The 24,017-nt window shown below is 37.3% G+C and overlaps 1 protein-coding gene across 3 annotated transcripts in view; it reads left to right on the top strand.

Moving 5' to 3' along the window:
* Nucleotides 1–24,017, top strand: part of ARHGEF7 (Rho guanine nucleotide exchange factor 7) — a 117,786-nt gene that overhangs the window by 90,658 nt on the left and 3,111 nt on the right. For 2 of the 3 annotated variants that reach the window (XM_060769609.2, XM_060769610.2), the window contains 2 exons: nt 16,399–16,498; nt 17,189–17,243. The exons of the other annotated variant lie outside the window; for it this stretch is intronic. In XM_060769609.2, coding sequence (XP_060625592.1) covers nt 16,399–16,498; nt 17,189–17,243 — 155 coding nt within the window. The remainder of the gene's footprint in view (nt 1–16,398; nt 16,499–17,188; nt 17,244–24,017) is intronic. 3 annotated transcript variants of the gene reach the window in all.

The following is a 24,017-nucleotide window of genomic DNA, read 5'->3' as shown; positions in this document are numbered from 1 at the left end:
TACTGCTGTTTACTATATCATCTGAGCCCTTAAATGTTGTCAGTTAAACAAGCCAGCTTCAAAAATTGATCTGAAGTTGGCTTGTCTCCACTGAAAATAGTTTAGAGTAACCAGTTTGTGCAGGTTTGGATGACAAGAGAAATGGCAGTTTTCCTAAAATGGAATTGATCATGTCCTTTTCTATCATGACAGAGGTGGAAGATAGAGCATGTGAGGCAGGCTGTGTTCAACTTGTTGTTGGATAATGGCTCAGTGTTGTTTTCAAACTACTGTCACATTACATTTAATAAATGCGAACTGGATGTATGTATACTCACATCATCAACTATGCATGCAGTTCCAATTTGCTGTTATAGTCCAGTTTAAAAAGATACTGCTCATTCTACATGTCCTAATGCACAACTTTGCTAAATAACAAGGAGAAAATGAACCAGATCCTAAAAATGGAAGACTTTTTAAGGTCATTCAGGATTAATATTCAAAAACAGATATAGATTTAGAGCTCTTTTGTGCAGGCTGACACGATAATATAAGTGGAAGAAGCAGATCCATATGCTGCAGCCGCATCCCAGGTGAGTGAGGGGACTTTTCTATGTATGTTGGTAGCGTGAAGCATATTTTTATGAAGTGTCTCTAGCTATCTCGTAATTTCAACATGGTATGTTCGTTTTTACAATAATCTCTGTCTATAATACTTTTGCTTTTAATGAAGATACAATTTTGGTATGCAAATATTTATCTTGGTATTGCTATGCTGGAAGGCCATTTGAATTAATCAAAACTTTTGTTTCTAATTGAACATTCTGTTCAGTTAAGAGATTTAGGGACAGGTCTCTTTCTGAAGTAAGTATTTTTATATGCCATTCTTCATTACAATCCAGAAGCTGAAAACAATGTGTCCATTTCTCTGTGACCTGACTTTATAGCTTTGCCAAATCATTATCATCCATTACTTTCATTTTGTTACATTAATTTTCAGAAAGATGGTGGTATTTGTCTGTTTTAGGCTAAGAAGGAATCTAATTACCCTTGGGGACTGATATACCATATTTCTGCACAAGATTTCATGTATTCCTGTCCACTTTATCAGATGCACCTGGAGTCCACAAAAGCTTATGATGAAATATATGATATGTCCCCCTGTAGAGTTGGCCATCCCCATTGCTTAATATATCTGATGCACCTGTATTTCCAAATGCAAATTCTGTTTAAACTTGAGAATAATGGATTCCATGTAAGATGAAATAAGTGCAGAAGCTCCACAAGAAATTACATTTTAAGAACAGTCTTACTTAAAACTCTAGCCACATTTTGTATAGAGGTATATGGCAACACAAATCTATAACAATAAACCACAATAAAGACTTAATATCCACCCGTGACAGAATCATTTGAAGTCTACACACCCACAGGGAAAGGCATTGCTCAATTTTTGCATTCCAGAATGGAACCAGTGTTCACTTCTAATTTAAATTCAGCCATTCTGGGACTGTTTGAGGTTAGCAGCTGATTGTGTAGATGCATTTTCCTCCCACAGTAATTAAAAAAAATAGGCATTATGGGGCTTTAGGAAAATGGAAACATGTAAAATGGCTAAAAAAAGGAGGTAGATGATTTTTTGCTTCTCCTAATCTATAGTAAACTGAAATAGTTTATTGCTCTTTCATTGTTGTAACATGGAAGCAGCTGACTTCATAAACATGACAAATTCTAAGAGTTTTTTTTTCTTTTGCTAGTTTTGATCAGCACCCTCTTCCATCCACCCCCCCCCCCCCCGGTGTGATACACCATACCATTTCCAAGTCATGACAGCTATCATTGGGAAGGAATGCAACTGGAAATAGGGAACACTGTCTGTAACGGTTGACTGGTTTGATTGATCTTTCCTAAGTATACTTATCTATAATTTTCCTTCAAATCATGCCGTCAGAGTGAAGATAAAATGTGCAGAGTATAAGGTAGCCATAATTATTTTTCAGGATCTGAATGTATGTAGACTGAGTATTTCTTATCTGAAGTGTTTTGGATATTACATATTTTTGAATTTCTGAATATTTGCATATATATGAAATATTTTGGAAATGGAACCCAAGTCTAAATTAAAAAATTATTTATGTTTCATATTTATGGCCTGGAGGAAAATTTAGACATAATATTTTAATTATGCATGAAATATGGTTTGTGTACACTGAGTGATCAGAATTCAAAGAAGTCACTATCTCAACTATCCATGTGGACAATTTAGAATTTTGGAATATTTTGGATTTCCAGATAACTGATATTCTAGTTTAAAGATGTTGGCTAGCAGCTATGAAAAAAATACAATACTTAAAATGAAGAACAATTTTAACCAACATAAACTTATCAGCCTTTCACTGGGGTCTACTTTTGGCTGATTAGATAGTCAAGTTAATTAGGATTAATTTTATTGTATTCCTTCAGGTTGTTTCAAACTTATGGCAATCTAAAGTAGGGTGGGGGGGGAGGAGGGTTAATGATCTTGGAGGGCTGCATCTGGCCCATGGACCTTAGTTTGGGGACTCCTGGCCTAGACTATAATATTTAATTCATACTCATATTTGATTGTTTGAAAGTACCCCAGTTGAGCTCAAACTGATTTTGAGGTCTTCTGGTTGAACGTAGATACAAATCCAGATTTTGATTGGGATCTCCAGTCCATGCTTCTCATTGACTTTAGCAGGAGATACATTCAAGCCCTCCACATTTACTGGGGATAGGAGCACAGGACTATCATGGAAGTGAAAATCCATGGGAAAAGCCTTTTTTAATGTTAGAAAGAATGCTATTTTTGGTACCTGAGAGAACACCTCTCTAGAAATTTTTAAGTCTTCCAGCCTGACTCTATGATCAACTTAAACTGGAAGCTGTCTGTAGAAATGCTTTGGAGCATCTAAAGAGTCCTAAAAATTTCCTATAACCTAGGAAATCCTAGAACCTAGAAATGTCTAGGTCAGGATGTTTTGGAGGAAGGTGACCTTAGAGTGAAACTGGAGGGCATAGAGATGCCAAGAGTGGATGCTTTAAAGAAAATATATGAATAATAAAATCTGCAGAAGTCAAAACCATAAATGTGGAAAATTGACTAGCTTCATTTTTTCTGTTCTGTTGGTTGGAATATAATGAATTTTACAACAATTAGCTCATAAAGTGAAGCTTCAGGCAAATGAGTGCAGGGGTTTTTGGCAGGGAGAAGTAGGAGTGTGCTGTAACAAATGAGTAACATTTCATCTTGGTTAAATTTGATTAAATTTGCAGGCCTAATTGCACCTTCTGAGGTGTTTAAGCCTGCCAATTTTCAGCAGTGTGACAAGGGCATTTAATATAAGAGCAGCCTTCGAAATAAGGATGGGAATAGTACAGCTCTCCAGATACTGTTGAACTGCAAGTCTCAGCTTTCCCCACCATTAGCAGTGCTCACTAGGACTGCTGGGAGTTGTGGTATGAAAATATCTGGAGGTCCACATGATTCCCATCCTTGCTTTATTGTTTAGGACTTTAAAACAATGTGCTTGTCCATATCTTCATGTGTGCATACATGCATGTGCACACCCAGTTTCTGTGAATGTGTCACAGACCCTGCATTTGACATTCATTAAGAAACTTAAGGTTTCAGAAATAGAAGTGCATCTGTTGTTATTGTTTGGGTTTTGCAGGGCAATTTTTGCGAGGTAATTTGCTTCCTCAACCTATTTGCATTTTTGTGTAAAAATGGTATATGACCACGGTAGACAAAAAAGCTGCAAAATTCCAAAGTTATCGACGTATTAAGTTGGGGCATTATAATGAATTAAAATAAATTTAAGATTTTGGTTTGTTTTCTGCTCTTTCGACAACAAATGCATAGAAGAACCTGAACATTCAGCGTGTTTGAAAAGCACTCACTACTATGCTATCAGAAGTTCCACTGGCTTACCAAAAACAAAACAAAAATGTTAATATTTTTTCTCCTGGGAGAGACAATGAGGAAAGAACACTGAACATTGTATAGTATATTGCTGCAACATCTGTGTACCTAGAGTACTGGTATCAAAAACCTGTGATATAGCCATCTGCCATGATAAAAGCTAAAGCTGTCTGTCACAAAATTACACTTCTTCTGCACACCATTTGAGTCAAATGAATCAATTTTGTAACCACTGTCCATATCTGCATATTTAGTGAACCTGTAGAAAGAGTTGCATTTAGCTCATTGGCAGGAGCAGAGGGGATCCCACCTTAAGTTGGGACACCTTGATTCTCTCTAGATCAGCCAAAGGCCTTCAACCATACTCAAAGCATATCTTTATTCATTACCAAATGCCCTTTCAATGTGTTGATATAAAAAAAAGCAAGGTCAGGTGCTCTGCTGTATGAAAATCTATAACTCTTTACTTAGGTTGTTGTCTCTTTGTAATTTACCGAAGATCAAAAGAATTTTAAGTATGTCAATATGGAGTTTGTAAGATGTGTTGCCCAAGGTTTGCAAATGCTATTATGTCAATACTGGAATAGGTGATAGGGAAGGTTAAGATCTTTCAAAGCCCTTCCAGACAGGCCCTATATCCCAGGATGTGGTCCCAGGTTTTTTGCTTTAAACTGGATTATATGAGTCCGCACTACTAGAAAATCTGGGATAAACAGAAAACCTGGGATCAGATCCTGGGATATAGGGTCTGTCTGGAGAGGCCCTCAGAGAAGAAAAGTGGGTAACCCTTGTCTGTTTCTATTTGGAGAACCCTTAACTAAAAAAAGTATTATTTGAATTCTGAAATCAGAACAAAAAAAATGAAAGGTGAGTGACCAGTGTAAAAACCAATATTAAACTAATAGTATTCCACAGTATATCACTCCACTCCCTTCAAGGGTATCTTTGAAATACCATCTTGGATTGCTGGGCTAGTAGCAATTTTGTACAGTAGACTCCTGTAACTTCAGAACATATGCTGACGGTTTCACTTACCCATGCCTAAAAGAAACTGGTCTCTAGAAATTTGCAAGGTTCTCTGTGTGATTCTGTGGTATGCTTCCCCCAGATATTACATCTCTAGGAACTCTAGGTCTTCCAATACAATAATGTGATATGCTGTGACTAGAATTCAGATAATTTGATGTTATTCAATCACATCCACGATTTCAGGGGTTTACTGTATTATAAATCACATACTATGTTATGGTCCTCAAATGAATGCCAACAATTGGTGAAATCAATTAAGTCTCATTATAAAGGAGACGTTGCCTCTCTTGTGGTTCCTCCCTTTATTAGTTTATTTGGTGGGTGAATCGTGACATTGGAAAGAAAGCTGCTAAAGGAGGCATCATGTCCTGATTTCCAAAATTCTGTATGTGTGACCGAAGGTGGTTCATGTACTAGAATGTAGAGGCCGAGTCTTATCAAGACAGCTCCTCTTTCATGTGTTGTAGTTTGTGAGATGGAGTTCTTCAAGGACATTCTGATAAGGTTTAAAAAAACATGACAAGTCATACCTTTTATACCCAAGAAGTGAAAGAACAGAAAACTTCTAAAGGCCTTAATAGCTACAAGCAATATTAAAGGAATGCATAACACTTTCTAGAAGCTCACAAATTCTATCACAGGTAACATCTTCCTTTCTTGACTACAACTCTAGGCCAGCTCTTCAAACTATACAATTATACTACTGTGATTTCCACTTTAACAGCATGTTTTTATCTTGTGGGATCCCGAGATTTGCAGTTTAGGGCATGATGTTTATAATTCTAATCAAGAGATCTCTGGTGTTCTATCAAACTACATATCCAAGAATTTCCTAGGATGCTATGGTAGTTAAAGTAGAATGATAGTGTTATAATTGTCCAGCATGAATCTTAGGCCAGTAAGAAATAGAACTCCACGTAATACAAGAAAGAAATATGTGGGTTGTACATTCACTAACATACCAGTCTTAGCGTGAAAGATGCAATTGCTCTGCCCATTAGGTGTCTGTGGCACAATCGGGAATGAGATGCAAGCCTTTGGTATCCTACTCTTCTGCAGAGGAAAGGGAAACACTATTCCTTTTGAATATTCATGCCCCCCACCCCCCAGCATATGTTCTTGCTCTGTCTTTCTAGTTCCATGGATGTATGTGATTCATACTGTTCTATATTCCATATGTTATTTTGCAGACAGTGAGGTGTTGAGGTTAAGATGACGTTAATCCCTTCTGCTTGGAATATACTTAAATAAAACAGGCAACCTTCATTAAGAACTGCAAAGGCCCAATATAGAGTAAAACTGATATGGAGTGAAGTTCAGCACTTGTGAGTCTATTAAAATGCTGTTGCAGTCTGGAGAGAAAAGACCCCTGATCTGTAACTGGTCGCATGCCAATTAATCAGTCTGATCTGGTTGCAGAAAAAAATCTAATTTTTTCTTCATGAGAGAGTTCAGCATGTGGTGAAATATTTAGTTCATTATTTTAATTTGCACTTAAGCTTTCTTAAGGACCATTTGTTTAGACCTTGACCAATAACTCCTACTCTTAACTCCTTTTTGACCTCAGCCTTGAGCATTTTAGGCTCCTAAGTCTTGTTATTCACCGCTATGTTGAATTCTGTTTTTGTCGTTCTTCCCACCCCAACTCTAAAATCTCTTCTCTTATATGGCTGAGCTTTTTGCCTTTTAAGAATCAAACTTTACCCCCCTCTCTCTGTTACTGTAAATACACCTGAAACCTGTCTTCAATGCATTATCCTATCAGTAGCTAGAGAGTATCATGCCATTTAAATGAGATAGTCTTCTGCAATTTATATACTTCTTAAACATTTTTTTCTTTATAACGGGGATGTTTTTTACACAAAGCAGAACAAAACATTATGCTACACAGGGTTGTTGTAGGTTTTTCGGGCTGTAAGGCCATGTTGTGGGAGCATTCTCTCCTGATGTTTCGCCTGCATTTATGGCAGGCATCCTCAGAGGTTGTGAGGTCTGTTGGAACTAGGAAAATTGGGTTTATATATTTGTGGAAAGTCCAGGGTGGGAGAGAGAACTCTTGTCTGTTGGAGGTAGGTGTGAATGTTTTAATTGGCCACCTTGATTAGCATTTGATTGCCTGACAGTTTTTAGGGGTGGTTTGTTACTGCCTGGGGAAATCCTTTGTTGAGAGGTGATTAGCTGTTCCTAATTTATTGTCCTAATTCGACAATACCTAATGCAACCCAATTTACAATTAGCCTCTGGGAGGGTTAGACATGTTCAGCAATTTCTGAGTGGCTTTATAGTGTTATGTATGCAAAGTTATTTCATTTCTTGCTGCCTCATCTTTGCTTCCTTTTAGAGAATTGTTGTGAGCTTTGTTTAAATACATATAGCAGAGCTGGAAACCTAGCGTCCTCGGGATTGAAATGGGCTGTTATGCCACCATTTTTACTCACTTGATAGGATATTTTCAATAGCATATGGGGAGTCATGGGTATTATGGCCCAATCATTAAATCTGCCAAATAATTTCTTAGAAATTGAGTTTAGACCTTTCCCAGAGACTCTAAACTAGTTCTGGAAAGGGCTAATCATAGGAAGAGTTCTAGTGCTGTCATTTTATTTTTATACATCTCCTCTTCCATCATATACTCAGAAATTTAACCCTTTTTAATTGTGTAGTCGGTTTGATGGAGTATGCTCTTGTGATGTTTTGAATAAAACTCTCTAATCCAGGGAATAACATTCTTTGTGATCATTTCAGTGGTGTTTAAAATATATTCTGTCATCATGTTTATGTACTGCCAAATGTAGTGATTTGAATGGAATCTGCCTTTCAGTGTTCCAGTTTGCCTTTAATAAAACTTGATTTCTTCTTACTGATTGTTACCACTGTATGCATATAAGGTTCCCATTTAAAATACAGAAAGCTCCCCCTCCCCTATTTTTTTTTTACATTTCTAAATGGTAAAAGTACACTAGTGGTTCTGGAATGCCTGTTTACATTAAATAAAATGAACATGATAGCCCGGTATTTGTGTCCTGTGTTCTGTACTTCTTGAAGCAATGAAGGTGTTGCTATTTCTACTAAATTGACTTCTTCAATTTGGTATTTTGATTAATTTTTCACACATTTTAAAAGGCTAGTAAGTGTTCCTGTGAAACAGTGGTTCTCACCCTGTGGGTTCCCAGGTGTTTTGGCCTACAACTCCCAGAAATCCCAGAAATCCCAGCCAGTTTACCAGCTGTTAGGAAAAGCCCTGGTACTGCTTAGCTAGTTCTGCAAATGATCCCCATTTTCAAAATTTTTCAAGGAATTGTAAAAAATATGGTATGCAGCCATTTATTTCAAGTTGTTCTGAAATTTGCATGCTGTTGCATAGCTTGAGAAGTTTGTGGATGCACTTCTGCCCACCAAAAGTAGGTGATACTTCCATTGAGTATGTCAGGGATTATGTCTAATGGGACCCACTACTTTCTCTCAGGGTCTTCCCCCTCCCCTGGAGTGGACTTCCTTGTATTTGGACTTTCAGTTATTTGTAAACACATGCCAGAAGATTTATATTTCCCTACTGACTGAAAATGAATGTGCACATACTAGCAATTAATTTTTTTTGCAAAATAAGGAGCTATAGATAAGTGTGCTTAATATATTAGACAATCTAATGTTCTAAATGTGTTAGATAATCAATTTGGGTAGAAATGGTGTAATCTTTGGTTGCTTTAGGCTGGACAACAATGAGCCCTTGGTATCCAGTTCTGGTCCCAGGACTCCCTGTGAATAACAAAATCTGTCGGTGCTCAAGTCTCATTATATGCAATGGCATAGTACAATAGTGTCTAAAATGACAAAATCAAAGTCTAGTTTGAAACTGTTGGTGATTGAATATGTGGATACACAATATGTGGATAAAGAGGGCTTACTGTATATTCCAGAGCTTTCCAAACTCTGAGTTTTGAATCACTGGTGTGTCAGCTGCAGTGTCTAGATATCTCATCTGAAAAAAATCTTGGGAGGGGGGGCTGCCTGGTGAGCTGAGCCTTCCCTAATAAGAATGGCTGAGCCCCCCCCCCCCTTTCCATCGGCCATTCTCATTAGGACAATTTCTTCTGTGAAACCCCAAGTTAGAAACCTAGTTGGAATCTCCTTGAGTATGCCAGTGAATCTAGTCCAAATACATAGGAATCAGAATTCCTTAATGGGTGACTGGAGGAAAAGAATTGCTGCCCAGGAAAGTATTGAAGCTAGAAGAATCCTGCCGCATCCCTTGGCACATGAAAAGAACTATTCGCAACTCCTTTTTTTCCTGTCAAATACAAATCATCCCAGCCTTGATTTTGAGTGCTTGCTTTTTGGGTTGTTACAGGGAGAAGGTACTGTGGTAGCCTTCTAAACAGGATATTAAATCGTCTGTGTATTGATAAGTGTTGTTCTGTCCCACTTGATCAATAGTGTCCACGGATGCAAAATTTCAAAGTGTTTAATATTGGTCAATATTGCAGGATTATCAGAGTTTGAAACACTGACACAGCAGTAAGAAATATATTTGATTATCTTACATTTTGTTATTACAATCTATGTATATTATTCTTTTCTCTTATAAGGGGTGGGTTATTCTCCGGTTTGCTAATAAAAAAGAATGAAATGATTCATGCCTAAAAAGTGTGAAACTAACTTGAAAAGTTTGGAAAGTTCTGGTATATACAATCTTATTCATATTCTGCTCCATTATTTTGTATGACCTACAGTACAAAATATTACTTAGCTCAAGATCTGTGCTCCACAGTATTAATTATCTCAAGCCTCTGACATTTTAACGTAATTGTATCTCATTTCCTTAACTTATGAGAAAGAAAACAGATTTAGAAAGCACAGAAATTTTTAGTTAAATGAAAAGTTCATTACTTTTAATAGTTGACAAGCCTAACATAATTAGGTGTAAGCTGGACACCATGGTATGGGACCCTTCCCAGCTAAACTGGAAAAATGAGGTTTTTGTGGCATTACTGAGAGCTGGCGATCCTCACAGAAATGCCTACTGAATGGGGCCAGATATGCTTCCAAAAAGGGCCTTTAATTTTCCCCATGTACTATCTTATATGGAAATGTTCATGGGATAGTAACTCACGACTTTTTAAGGCATTTATCATTTGAAAAATCAAATTGGAAAGGGTTTTTCTGCACAAGTTCTAATAGGTACATCAGAATTAGCTCATTGCTCTTTAAGTTCTAAAATGTAAACTGCATGTACAGATTTTTGCTGCAGATTCACCTTTCCCTGTAGAAGAAAAATCTGCATGTTTTAATTGTTTGCATAGTTTGCATGGAGTTGTGGTGGTACAGTGGTACAGTGGTAGGGCATTGCATGGTTGTGAAAATGGACTCTGTATATGCTGCAGGTGTGCTCTTTGTAAGATGAATGTAATACAAATGTGAAAGTTTGAATGAAAATGCAGATGTAATTGGAAGACTACAAAGTTGGGCAGTTCTTTAGGGTAGAACAGTCCCTTATCAAAAATATTATAAATTGGCAGTGTGAGATGTCTCCTTTCTGATGCTCCCTGGTTATTCCTCATGCCTTTATTTTAGGAGAAATTCAATACTATACACAATATCGTAGAACTGTAAATGATTGCAAGGGCTATCCAGTCCAACCTCCTGCCATGCAGGAACACCCAATCAAAGCAAGATTTGGGCATAATTCAGCAAAATCCTTTTATTTCTACATATCCTGTTATTCCTATACTCCCCATTGTGCTACATTTAAATGAAGGCTGTTTTTATCTTATTTTTCCAGACAAGTTGATTTACCTCGTGTCTGCTCTTATGGCCAGATTGTGACTGTCCTGAGAAGGAAAAACAATATAGAAGGCTCAGTTTTTGTGGGTTTTTTCAGGCTATATGGCCATGTTCTAGAGGCATTTCTCCTGACGTTTCGCCTGCATCTATGGCAAGCTTCCTCAGAGGTGAGGACCTCACCTCTGAGGAAGCTTGCCATAGATGCAGGCGAAACGTCAGGAGAAATGCCTCTAGAACATGGCCATATAGCCCGAAAAAACCCACAAGAACTGAGTGATTCCGGCCATGAAAGCCTTCGACAATATAGAAGGCATTTCGGATTGCTTCATATTGTTTAAAAAATGTCTGTCGGTATGTTTGTGGTACAATATTGTACACTGCTATTGAGATCTCTGAATAGGGACTGGGATAAAAATATTTTAATCAACAACTATTTATTCAGATGGTGGTCTATTAAATGTTGGAACAGTATAGAACAAAAGTACAAACTCTTCTTAGCAGAACACTTGAGAGTTTTATTGAGCAAAGTTATCAGTAAACTATAGGGCAGAGAAAGCCAAAATGTTTCCTTGCCAATCCTGTCAATATTGCAGCAATCTGGAAAAAGAGCATAGCACAAAAACAATGCAATACGTTTTATGAACACATCACACCTGCATAATGGAGCCACAGCAGTTTGGAATATTTTGGAGGCAACTGTCCTGGATTTAAAAAACTAGACCGTAGAAATGTGTATATGCAAGTTGCATACACATCGGAATCTTTTGTATGCTAGGAAGAATTCTTGAGCTGATGCAGATGATCAAATCAGAAACAGGGCCAGCCAGGTGTTTTTCGTGGGTTCTTATCCGAGATAGTTCTAGGTGCTTCTTAAGAGCACTAAAAAAAATATGAATGAAGGGCAAGAAGAGGCAGAAGCCTCTGCAAAAAGCTAGCTAGGCTGAGAGCAAATGAACTCTCTGGGTATAGTAAGCATAAGCTAGAGCAGTGGTTCTCAACCTGTGGGTCCCCAGATGTTTTGGCCTTCAACTCCCAGAACTCCTAACAACTGGTAAACTGGCTGGGATTTCTGAGAGTTGTAGGCTAAAACACCTGGGGGCCCACAGGTTGAGAACCACTGAGCTAGAGAGTTTCCATAGAAGAAATCTGTAGTTTTGGAGTCGTGCATGGTTTGAATGTTTGTCATGTTAATTTGCTTTGAATGTTAGGCTTTGTTTTTGCTAATGGTGCTTTATGTAGGGGATCATATATTTGCATGAATTATCAAAGTGTAGGTCAAATAGTGTAATTGTTCTATGTGAACCAAGGGTGGAATGTGTGTGGCTCACCACAGGGAGGAGGGAGCAAGCTTGTTTTCTGCTTCCTTGGAGACTAGGACGCGGAACAATGGCTTCAAACTACAAGAGAGGAGATTCCATCTGAACATGAGGAAGAACTTCCTGACTGTGAGAGCCGTTCAGCAATGGAACTCTCTGCCCCGAAGTGTGGTGGAGGCTCCTTCTTTGGAAGCTTTTAAACAGGGGCTGGATGGCCATCTGTCAGGGGTGATTTGAATGCAATATTCCTGCTTCTTGGCAGGCGGTTGGACTGGATGGCCCATGAGGTCTCTTCCAACTCTTTGATTCTATGATTCTGTTTTTGACTTCAGCTGTCAGCATCCCTCACAGTTGGTTATGCTGGGATTTGCAGCCAAACCAACATCTGGCGGATTGAATATTTCCTACCCATTGTATAAATACTTCTGTGTGCATTATTTTGCAACTCTTTTTTTGTATTCTGTAATGTGAAGAAATGCCAGATATTTTAAAATTGGTTAAGTACAAGGAATCGTATATCAGTGCTGATTGAGCAATTATAATCTGAACTCTACTCAGTATAGTCTATCAAATTTTAATTCATAAAAATTATAATACAAATGTACTTGAGTAATTCTGCTGATGATGCTAGTGTCCCTTATAGCGTATTGCATCTGCTTACCTTTGTATCAGTTATTTGCAGATAATTGTATTTGTAGGACTGTGAAAGCCACAGATGTATTTCTGCATGCTTTAGCAGCATCAACATTATCTATATGTGGTTTAAGAAGAATGACTATGATATTGTTAGTCTGAAAAGGTGCCCTAGCAAATTTTGGTAATTCCCGAAATTGTGTAATTTTAATTGATTTTCTCTCTCAATACTGATTTCACCCCTGGTGTTGCCCACCTCATTCCTACTTTAGGTCCAACTCTGGAAGAAAAGTTGGATAGAAAAAAAACCCCCCAAAGAGACAAAAACTCAAATTAAAAATATAGTTTTTGATCTTTTGAACGGTGGTGCTTTTGTTTTCCTCTCCAGTACACATGAATGTCAAGTTTGGATGTACTCTATGCAAAGGTGTATTTCCTGATTTAAGCAATCCAAACTGACACCCTGAACTGTGCATGTGAACATATAGATGTATTCTCTAACACATGACAGATCGGTTCTGAGATACACTGGTAATCTTTTTGGGAGAGATGGAGAAATGAATCCAGGTTCATCTTCTGTCTTTGCAAAAGGTTTGCTTATTGTTCAGGATGTCTTTTCAGGTGATGAGCAAAGACCCTTGCCTTCAATCACAGACCTTGGAAGATCTGTAGACCGGCTTGTGCATTTATGTCTCCAGTAAGGTCTAAATGAAGTGCGATATTTTAAAGTGAGCTTGGCGGAAAATGTAAATAGTTGCTATGGATGTGCTGATATTGAGCTGGGATCTCAGCAGGAAGGGAAGCAGAATTTAACTCCTCTGCCACCATTTGGTCAAAACAGATTACTTTAAAGCTGCTTCTTGCACTGAAATAAAATCTTCTGATGGACTTCCCTTCCAATGTTCATGGTTCCAAGTAATTATCAGCTCTTTCTAGCCGTGGCTATTTGCATTTTTTAAAAGTGCATCATTTAATTCACATCTAGCTTAACCTTTAATTTTAACATTTGGGTATGTTATTTAAGCCCAGTATTTTATTACGCCTGTTTTGTTTCAAAAGGCTATTTTAAGAATTATGCTTTTGTTTTAATACAAACATGTATATAAACAGGCTGAAATTTTTCACATTTCTGTATATTGTGTGATTTACTGTACATTTGTAGTAGAAGCTCACTGATTTACAGGAAAGAAAACTAACTTAAGTTCTGTTGGTTTAATACTTGTGTCTAAATTAACAAAAGAAATTTAAACATTGGCGGATCACTCCTATTTCTTACTACTTGATTCTTTAGAGAGAGTAAGTTAGAAGCAACTTTGTCTGATTACCTGGCCTGTTATATGTACTTTTATCTCATTTTCTTCAGAGGGTATAAATTAATAATAATGTAAATAATTTAAAATTGGTTGGATGGCAGAATGAATTTCTAAGTCACAAGATTGCTATCCTTAGCACTACTTAAGTTAATTTTTGCAAGAAGATCTGGACGATAATTTCAAGTTCATATAATGAAATTTCTTATTTTAGAATAGTTATTCTAAAGAGCAAAAGTGTATGGCACTGCCTCATTTTAATCACATACCAAGCTTTTAGATGCCTTCCATTTCAATCCATTTTTTCACTACCATGCTTTCCTTAGCAGTGCAATTGCATGAGGTTTTTCAAACTAAATTTTTGAATATCTTCTAACATTTTAATATTTAACTTGGAATGAAGTCTGCTAAAATCAGTGGTAATTATCAAGATATACATAGTTGGTTTGAGATGAAGTTTTCCCCCCTGTATTTATGGTAACCCCTGTGAAAAAGACTATTTTTGGTGAAGTTATTCGTACTTCAAATTTAACCACATTGCAAAGAATTCTTACATATTATAGGGAATAAGTGGAAAGATGTATTTGGTTTTTCAGTAGATCCCAGCAGGGTGCTGGTGAAATTTTGGAAATTAAACACGTATTTTTTTATCACAAATATTTTAGTGTCTTAATTTTTCAAATGTTTTTATCACATCAATAGTTTTTATTCCACTGTATCATTCAAAAGTTATGTGGTTTAGATCCAGAATTTTCATCCCAGGGGTGGGAGTGCCTGGTACTTAGAGTTTTGCTTAGGAGGCTTTCCTCAGCCATGCAAAGGGACCAAGTCATGGCCCGTTTCTTCTGCCTATTCACATCCCACACTGTTTGAGAGATTCCCAAAATTTTTGGATAACAAATTAGAGGAGAGGGAAGAATCATGTAACCATCTCCTTACTTGTTCTTTTACTCAAAGTACTTCACTGGATCAGAAGGGTTTGCTTCTCTACAGAAAAGAAATACTGATCTAACCATGTTTTTTTAAAAAAGAAGTTGTCATTCTACCTGGAGAAAAATCACAGAATCCATGTAGTGCTGTTGCTTTACAATTACTGATATATGTTTTGATTGACTTTTTCTCGATCGGATTTATCAAATTCCTTTTTCTGTCTCAATTGTTTTGGATAACTCAAGAACCTTTGCTTATTTTTATCGGCTTTTAGAGTATATTGTGTTAATCTTTCTATCCTTGGTTTTACTTTTTTTGAATTGTCAAGAAATTAAACAAGCTAGTAGGGGGACACTTGCTCGTATCTTCTTTGTCCTGTATTTGCAGCATAAAAGATCTGGGTTTGATCCTATTTTCAGAACAACTCCTCTGTAAGTGACTTAAGATTTTTGACTTTCTGTGTACCATAGATTCAGGGTAAATGTTACACTTCCTAAGCTGCCATCATCATGTCACATGGTTAGGAGAATTTTACTGCACATCAGCTGTGAATATGTGAGAAAATAGTTGTCTGTATGCACCTTGTGTTAGTGTGCTTCTTCATTTGTTGTGGCAGAAGCATTTTCTAGCAATGTAACCCCGTGTATGTATTTCTTGTTTCTCTTGCGTCCCAAGATAATGATCAAAAAAGTGTTTACCTATAGAATCTGTAGTGGGGAAAAAAATCAAAGGAGATATGGTTTCTAAAGTAGGCTTGGCCAACCTGGTTCGCATCAGATGCATCTGACAAGTCCTGTAATCCCAAGAACACATGCGGGATGAACATTGTTGGGAAGGTTTTTATGTATAAGGCCCATAATTCTGACTGACATCAGGGCTAGTACCTCAAAGTGTGCTCAGGGGTAGAATGAAGTGAACTGATGAACTGGTTGATGTCCATCAAGATCAGAGGCTGAGTATTTCCTTTTGTCAGCTACAATCTCTAAATATTTTCCAAAAATGCTTCAATGGAGTGACTTATACTCCAAGATCTCAGCCAACCCAAATACTGTTATCCGGATAATTTTGCTAATATTAATACAGAGATTTCAAGCAGATTCTGCCAGTGAAAAGTCTTTCTTCTCTGTGATGTTACTGGCTACAACCAATCAAGATTTGTGCATAAAATCTTGATTGGTTTTGATTAAGCAATTCTAATCTAATTCAGAGCTAGCAGGAAACATATGTTGTCATTTTTTGCTTGTTCTCACTGGAACTAGTGGGAATATCCCTGGAGAAGTCATTGGTGTATCCCTGTTTTTGAAAACAGAATGGTAGGAAGTTAGAAGTCACCAACTCCCATGAATTAACTTTCCAATAATAACAGAATATAATAATAATAATAATAATAATAATATCCTACAATTAAAAATGTGCTCTTTTAAATGCCTTCATGTCTGGATATTTATCTTTTAATTCTATTATTTTGCATTAGGCTCCCGTAAAGAATCTGCTCCCCAAGTGCTGCTTCCAGAGGAGGAGAAAATAATTGTAGAAGAAACAAAAAGTAATGGTCAGACTGTGATAGAAGAAAAGTAAGATGATTTTTTTTAGCAAACAATGAATTTTGAACAGTCTGTGCGCTTGAAAACAGGACGTTTTGTCTGATATTTTTGCTGTGTGTAAACTTATTCCTTGCACACTCTGTGGTCTTGTAGTTTAAAGTGATGAATATCCTACTGGAATTCATTGCTGAATGCCCTATGATGTCTGTGGTCTGACTGTACAGCCCATTTAGGTCAATTTCAACCATCTTGGGTTCTCTAACTTTTCTTTTTGCATCTTTCTTTCTTCATCCTTGTACCAGCTGGGAATTGATCAGTTTTGTGGGTAAGGTGTTATTCTTGAGTGCTCTGGGATTTCTGCTCTTAGTAATGTATAGGATCCCTAGATGCTTTAGTATTGATAATTGTATTGCTTCAGCAAATGTTTTATCTCAGCCCCTCCCCACCCTTTGGTTTATACAGAATTACTAAGGGACAAGTAATTTCCTAACTAGCAACTTCACCAGCAATGTTATTTCATGCTATATCAATGCATAAGCATTACCACCCCAAAGTCTAAATTTAAAAAAAATATAGCAAGTGAAAGTATATGGTAAAGGTATATTCTTAATCAGAATTGCAGGGATGGGGAGGGGGGTCTATGCTTGCTGTTTTGTTAATGTGATTTATAGAATTTATTTACCTTTTGTGAAAGTGTTTTATCTTAATTTTCTGTTTTAGAAGTCTTGTTGACACAGTATATGCATTAAAGGATGAAGTACAGGAATTAAGACAGGTTGGTAAAATATACATAACATACTTTATCAACATGGGTCCTAAGCAATGGGTTAAATGACATGTATTGGGGAAAAGATGGAATCTGTTGGGAGTTATGCTCAAGAATATGAGCAAAAGAACCAGGCTCATTTCATGCGTATAGCACTATGATTCTACTTTAACTGCCATGGCTGTATCCTATGGGACCTTGAGATTAATAGTTTGAGATTGTGAAGGACATCTATGTCTAAAAATTGTAAATTGTAAGTCCCAGGATCCCACAAGATGAACCCATGTCAAAGTGGAATCATTGAGTTCTTTGTGGTCATTGTGACTCACAGCTTCTGGAGGGACTGATGCCAATTTTCTGATCCTAGAACACATTGTAGGCCACACCAGCCTTACTAATTCTCCTTGTCCTCCTCTTCGCAATTTATAACCAACCTTTTGCCTAAGATTGGGACTCGTAAGCTTACAAATTAAAATCATTCTAAGGTAATACAAATGCATCAAACCTCTTTAGCTTAAAAGTTAAAATGATAAAAGATGTATTTTTTAAAACACGTTTGAAAAATCAAAATTGGAAGTAGCCCAAAGACTTCTTCCTATTCTGGACTTTTTTTGTTTATTTGGAGGGAAAGCTTTGTGACATGTATATGTAGAATATCCCTTATCTGGAAATCCAAAATGCTCCAAAATTTCCTACATGGATGCTTGGCTTTCTGACGTTTCAGTGTACACAAACTTGGTTTCATGAACTAAATTATTTTTAAAATATTGTGTTTAAAAGTACCTTCAGGCAATGTGTACAAGATGTATATGAAACACAAATGAATGTCTTGTTTAGATGTAGGTCCCATCTCCAAAATATGTATATGCAAGTATTTCAAGCATTTTGGATAAAATATACTGAACCTGTATTTTATTGCAAAAAAAAATGGAAGTGGAAAATGCCCTCTTTTGACAGTTTTTTGTATGTTTGTCAGGAAAAGAAGGGCTAAAGGCAGGGGGTGGGGGGCGGGTGGGCAAGGGAACTTTGAGAGGTGTATTTTCTCACTCCTGATCTAGAGGAAGGGAAGAAGAAGCATCCAACAGTTCTCTTCCTGCTTCCTTCAGATCAGCCTATTTGGTGACAAGGAGGGTCTATCTTTCACTTACCCTGACTTGGTTGTTTCTGTGATAAGGGTTCCTAATGTGGGTCCAAGTTACTTCCTTGCTGCCATTCTCTTTTTAATGTCATCTCTGGTCACATTTAGGTAGTCAGTGTCTGAGCACTTTATCCTCCTATGCTCTTGGTCGGAGTGCTATTGTAAACTTTGAACCCTGAACTATAATTTGAGATACATAACTATGTCTGTGTATGCCTATTTTTCTATATATCACTCTTTAGCAAATAATTAGTTGCATTACTGCTCTCTCTTCCACCCATCCTGACAACTGTAAATGTATGGGCTTTTGTCTGCTTTGATTCTTGCTAAGTTTTGTGGAATTCATGTCAACATTTTTTCCAGTTGTTATATCCTAAACATTTCAGAGAAGATACAGGGAAGAAGAGCAGTGCTGAATAATTTTAATTAATTTGATTTTATTTCTATCCTTCCTTTTTCCCAAATCTGGGGCTCAGAAATTCAGAGTTTGAATTATTATGCAAACTAAACATATGCTGGATGTTTTGCATAATTCTGCTTCTAAGAGCCCTTTCAGACAGCCCTATATCCCAGAATATCAAGGCAGAAAATCCCACAGTACCTGCTTTGAACTGGTTTATCTGAGACCACACTCAGATAATGTGGGATTCTCTGCCTTGATATTCTGGGATATCAGAATATTCTGTGTGGAAGGGACCTATGACTCCATTTTAGCAATTGAAATACATCCATTTGGATCCATGGATCTAGATCTGCACTGATACTGCTTTTCTGAAAAGTAAGAAAGCAAACATTAGGATTAGGATTAAAGCTGTTTGACAACCTCTGAGAAATGCAGACTGCAAGTGTGTTGGAAAGGCAGTTGAAATCTGCTTGTATTACATTTTGCATGTATTATACTGCCTTTTTGCACCCTAGCAGCATTGTCTGACTTTTCTCTACCCTCGATTCAAATTATTTCACACATGTATTATTTTTCAGGGAAAAATGTACACAAAGTTCTCAAAGTATTTTTCAGTATGTACATGGTTCTGGAAGCTGATCTGTGCATAACTGAATATTGATTAAGGATAGTCATAAATGTAACTAAAAGAGCAATGTAAAGAAGACTCTAGTTTTGCTATATTTTGATAAGTATGTAGTAAATCTGTGTTTCAGTAATCAAGGTGCAAGCTGGAATGGTTCTTGCTAGTTATTCACACATCTCAGAGCTTTGTAGTGCAGTTCCCTAAACAGAATTTCTATGTTAGGAGGAAGGTATGCACAGAAATGCATATGTTAGTGGGGAATGTGCAAACATATGTAAGGAAAATCTGCTTGCAGAAGATGTATGTGTTAAGAGCTGTATGCACCAAAATGTTCAAAAATGTTTGTGTACTTTTGTTTAAAAAATGTGAAGTGACAAAAAAAAACCCAGATGGAATGAATTTAAGACTGGACAACTGTGGGAAATAGTAATGAACATAGTCACCCACCCCTACTTGGTTGTAAATGAACATTGTTTAGAAAAATTGTGTAATAACTTGAGGAGCATATGAAGTGTAAATGGGAAAAAATTGGGTTGCTGTGAGTTTTTTTGGGCTATATGGCCATGTTCGGCAGCATTCTCTCCGGATGTTTCACCTGTATCTGTGCCGTCTTCAGAGGTTCTGTTGGCAATGGGAAAATTCATTGCAGTCAGTTTTTTAAATTGACCTTTTGTTCTTGTCTATTTAAATGGCCTTGATTCAATCTATCAAGCAGCATCATTCAGAAATGATGCTGTTGAGTGTGCTGTCTACAAAGTACAAACAAATTACTGACCTTTAGTTGACCAGAAGGAGATCTTCACAAGCTGAAATGGTTCACAACTATTGTGAACTGATGTTCAGGTTGGATATAGGTAAGAGCAGAATGTCAGGCTCCCAACTTCAGCCATCTGAATATAAGTTATATATCTACTCAACTTGTAGATATACCTAGTATTTAGCACTGCCATATTTTTAAAGCTGCCCCCCCCCCCCAACTAGAAGAATGTCTTTATGTAATTTTTGTAAAATATCAGCTGAGGCTCTTATAACCAAATACCTTTTCATTGTGTTTCCTGTGCTTCACACATAGTGTATTGGGAATGTGATACCCATCCTACTGCTAGAGTGCAAACATGTAGAGGGTATAGTTTTGCTTCACTACATTAACCGTCTATTCGCTAAAGGATGCTACTCATAATCCTACCTTTCTATATCTAAGGAAACCATTCTCGTATGTTTCACTACAGAATACAGAAACGTAAGGGAGAGGTTTGGTATATAAGGGTAGGATTATGGATAGCTTCTTCTAGCAAGAGTGTATTGTTAATACAGTGGAGCACTTTGATCTGTTTGAAAGCCTACACCCAGCACCTCAGCACTTCTTTGCTCCTCTGTCAGTGTAGATTTTTTTATATGGACTTTTGATTGAAGCTGAAACATGGACATGGTTTAGGGTTTATGGAGGAAAAATTGGGGACCAGCCTCATATAATTGCAAAAGTCAGGGTTTTTTTTGGGGTACCATGAAGTCCATTTTAGTCACTATTTAGGAAAGTGTTCCATAGTTGGCATTTCACACTTTTCAACTTGGCCCACATCACTGATTCATGCTCTGGTTTCTGGAAGAAGTGTGTGTGCTTGGATATCTTTTTTCATATGTTGTGGCTGTGCTGTGAGATAATGAGATTATGGTTTCCAGATGAAACTGAAATAAGACAATTCCAAATGAGATGCTTACCCTGACCCCTAAAATGACATTATTAAATAGCTTTGCTAGCATTTTTTTTTTAAATCTATCTCAAAAATCTAATACTCCTTGTATTCCTAATATTAAGTCTAATTGAGGCAGCAAAGTGCCAAAAGATCCGAAACTACATCACTAGATGACTAATTTAGAGAGGCCTCGCTTAAAAGCTTACCTGCCAAATCCAAATTGTGAAGGGCTATTCAGGTGCAGTCATATTTACTGCCATTTGGGATTGTTTTATTCTATGTGTCCTAAATAAGGGTTGAGTAGCTGTTCAGCCTTTAGCAACACACAAAAGTCATTGTGCTCAAATTTTCTTGCAGGGATAGTTTTGCAAGTTGCTTGTACTTTTATTGTATGAGCTTTTGTTGCCATTTTCAATAGTTGTGTATATTTCAAGTTACTATTCTGGCTTTTTATGTTCAGAATAATTAAAATCTAAGTCAGGCAGAGAGAGTTCTTCTAGCTGTTTGTATTTCTTATTCTTCTGACAGTTTTCTGTGTCCATTAGCATTTTCTTTTTCTTCACATTGTATATTGAGTTCAGCCTTCTGGCTTATATCTCAAAAGCCTTTTCAAAACGAATATTGTCCAGATTGTCTCCTTTGTTTGGAGAAGGATACCTGGCATTGTCGCCTCTGCCAAAGTCTACAAGCAACTATCTGGAACTAGCTTCCAAGCTTTGTACTTTCCTGAGAAACTGGCTTTGAAAATATCAACGATTCCATATTCCCACCAGATGTACCTATGAGGGCAATGGGACAGCAAGTAGCTGCATACACTTGGTGATGTCATGTTGCATATCTGAAGGAAATCGTGACTCTTTGGAGGCACGAAGTTTTTTACATGACAAGAAGAAAAAAAGCATATCACTTGTCTTCCACCATCTCAGTTTTGACAAAGCCATCAATTTCACCTTTTCAACAGGCTGTGCCAGTGTTGGAAAATTCATTGTGTCTATACTTTCCCCATTTCATGCATCTCCTGCCATAGTCCTAGTCATGGTGGCCCAAATGCTACATCAGTCACAGAAAATGCTAATAATTGCTTCCACATTTTAGTTATTCTATTGCTGTCATCTTTCTATAGTCAAGGATTCTTGGCTTAATCTTTCCTCTGTACTGCTGACCTTAAAACCTCAGAAAACTACTATCAAGTTAAAGATCATCAGTATTTCTTTGTTGTAGCACTCTACCCCACACCATTGAGGCAAGGCTGTCATAATTCACTTTGAGGAGAGAGAAAAGCTATGTGGGTAATTAGCAGTTCAGAGGTCAAGAAGTGTAGGAATCAATCTGTAGCTGACAGAGCAACATGCAGAAGAGTAGTCAAGATCTAGTTCCAAGTTCTCAAAAAATAAGACAAAGCAAATAATGAATTTTGTTTCGAGAGTATTTGCTGCCTACCTTCTCTAGAGTGGCTGAGTGTTCAGTGAGAATGACTAGAATAGTCCCAACTGAGCTGTAGGTGTGCTGAGTTCCTCCTAAAACACTCATGAACTGTTTATTCTGTACCAGAGTGAGGTGCAACAAAGTCATGCTGATATTCTCACTTAGCTGGTAGATACAAAGAGATTATATTGTACTTTAGTCTGTGGTAGCCTTGAGAATTGCTAGTGACCAGAGCTGTGTGAATATGGTACCACCTAGTGCTTTGGGGTAGAAAGCTCTTTTCAGAGACAGGCAGTTGCTCTGTCTCTGTGGTTGCTGAGAATTGCCAACAATCAAGCTGTTGCTTTGAGTGAAGGTTTGTAATATTTCAGGTATCAAGGATAAGATGTAGGTTGCTACGTCTTATCCTAGCATGCAGGCTATCAGAGCAGCATGTAAACACATCTTGATGTGAATTGTGGCTGGAAGTCACAAGTGTGTGTCATAGCTTTTGTCATTCTGTGGAACTAGGTTCTGATCTCAGTTGGAGATGTATAAGTGATATCTCATGGGCTGAAAATACTATGCCTGCCATATGATTATTGACTCACTGAGGAAACAGCTTTGATCTGAGATGATCCAAAATGTCACTAGTTTGGATAATGTCACTAATTATATACAACCTGGTTAGCAATGTCATCAGACCACTTGGTGTGTGCCATCACTTTCAGACATTGCGCCACTGAATTCAAGTACTTCTCTCTTGAAGTCAGAAGCTCAATTACTCTTTTCTCTCCTAGTCATGAATCTGATGTGGAAGGGGGCTGCTGAGCTTGTAGCACAAGTAGAGAAAGGGACAGATTTTATTCTCATTGCTTCTTATCCTAGATCTCAAGAATATCACAGAATTAATCACAGTGAAACTTTTCAGCATAGCCACCCTAGTGAGTGTTTAAACTGGTAGGGCAATTAGTTTATTATTGTCATTCTCTGAGATGCTTACTTTTATGTAGAGATTAATTCCAGCCACAAGAATTTTTTCCTCTTTGCTCTTGAAGATAATGTATTGTCTTTTGGTCTTGCCTTGTGAATTTCCATGGTATGAGTGACAGTAATTGCTGCTCATTCCCCCCTTTTTGGAGGAGAGATTGTTATATATATCAAATATTGTCTGCTGGTCAATATTTTACCAGTGTCTGGCAGCATATCAGATACACTCTCTGCCTTTGTGGCAGCTTGAGCCTATGTGTCATCATGGAGAAATTCTAGCTGGAGCTCATTAAAATCATTGAGTACATTGCCACCTTCTTCAGTTCTGTTCCCTAAGTCCTCTTTGTCCTCTTGCGGAGATTTGGACTTAGTGTTCACCTCAATAATGCTCACCATATCTGGGTTGTGGTGGCAAAATTTTAGTGGGAGAGGGCAAGAGCCACCTGTTCATCTTTTGCTCGGTGTTTCAAAGCATTGGAACGTGTCATAGTGCTAGTGCAGTTCATACTTGTCTGCAATTTTCTTGTGA

The sequence above is a fragment of the Anolis sagrei genome, chromosome 3, assembly GCF_037176765.1.
Source record: "Anolis sagrei isolate rAnoSag1 chromosome 3, rAnoSag1.mat, whole genome shotgun sequence".
In the NCBI taxonomy this organism is placed as follows: domain Eukaryota; kingdom Metazoa; phylum Chordata; class Lepidosauria; order Squamata; family Dactyloidae; genus Anolis; species Anolis sagrei.
This window is presented reverse-complemented; position numbering and strand designations above follow the sequence as displayed.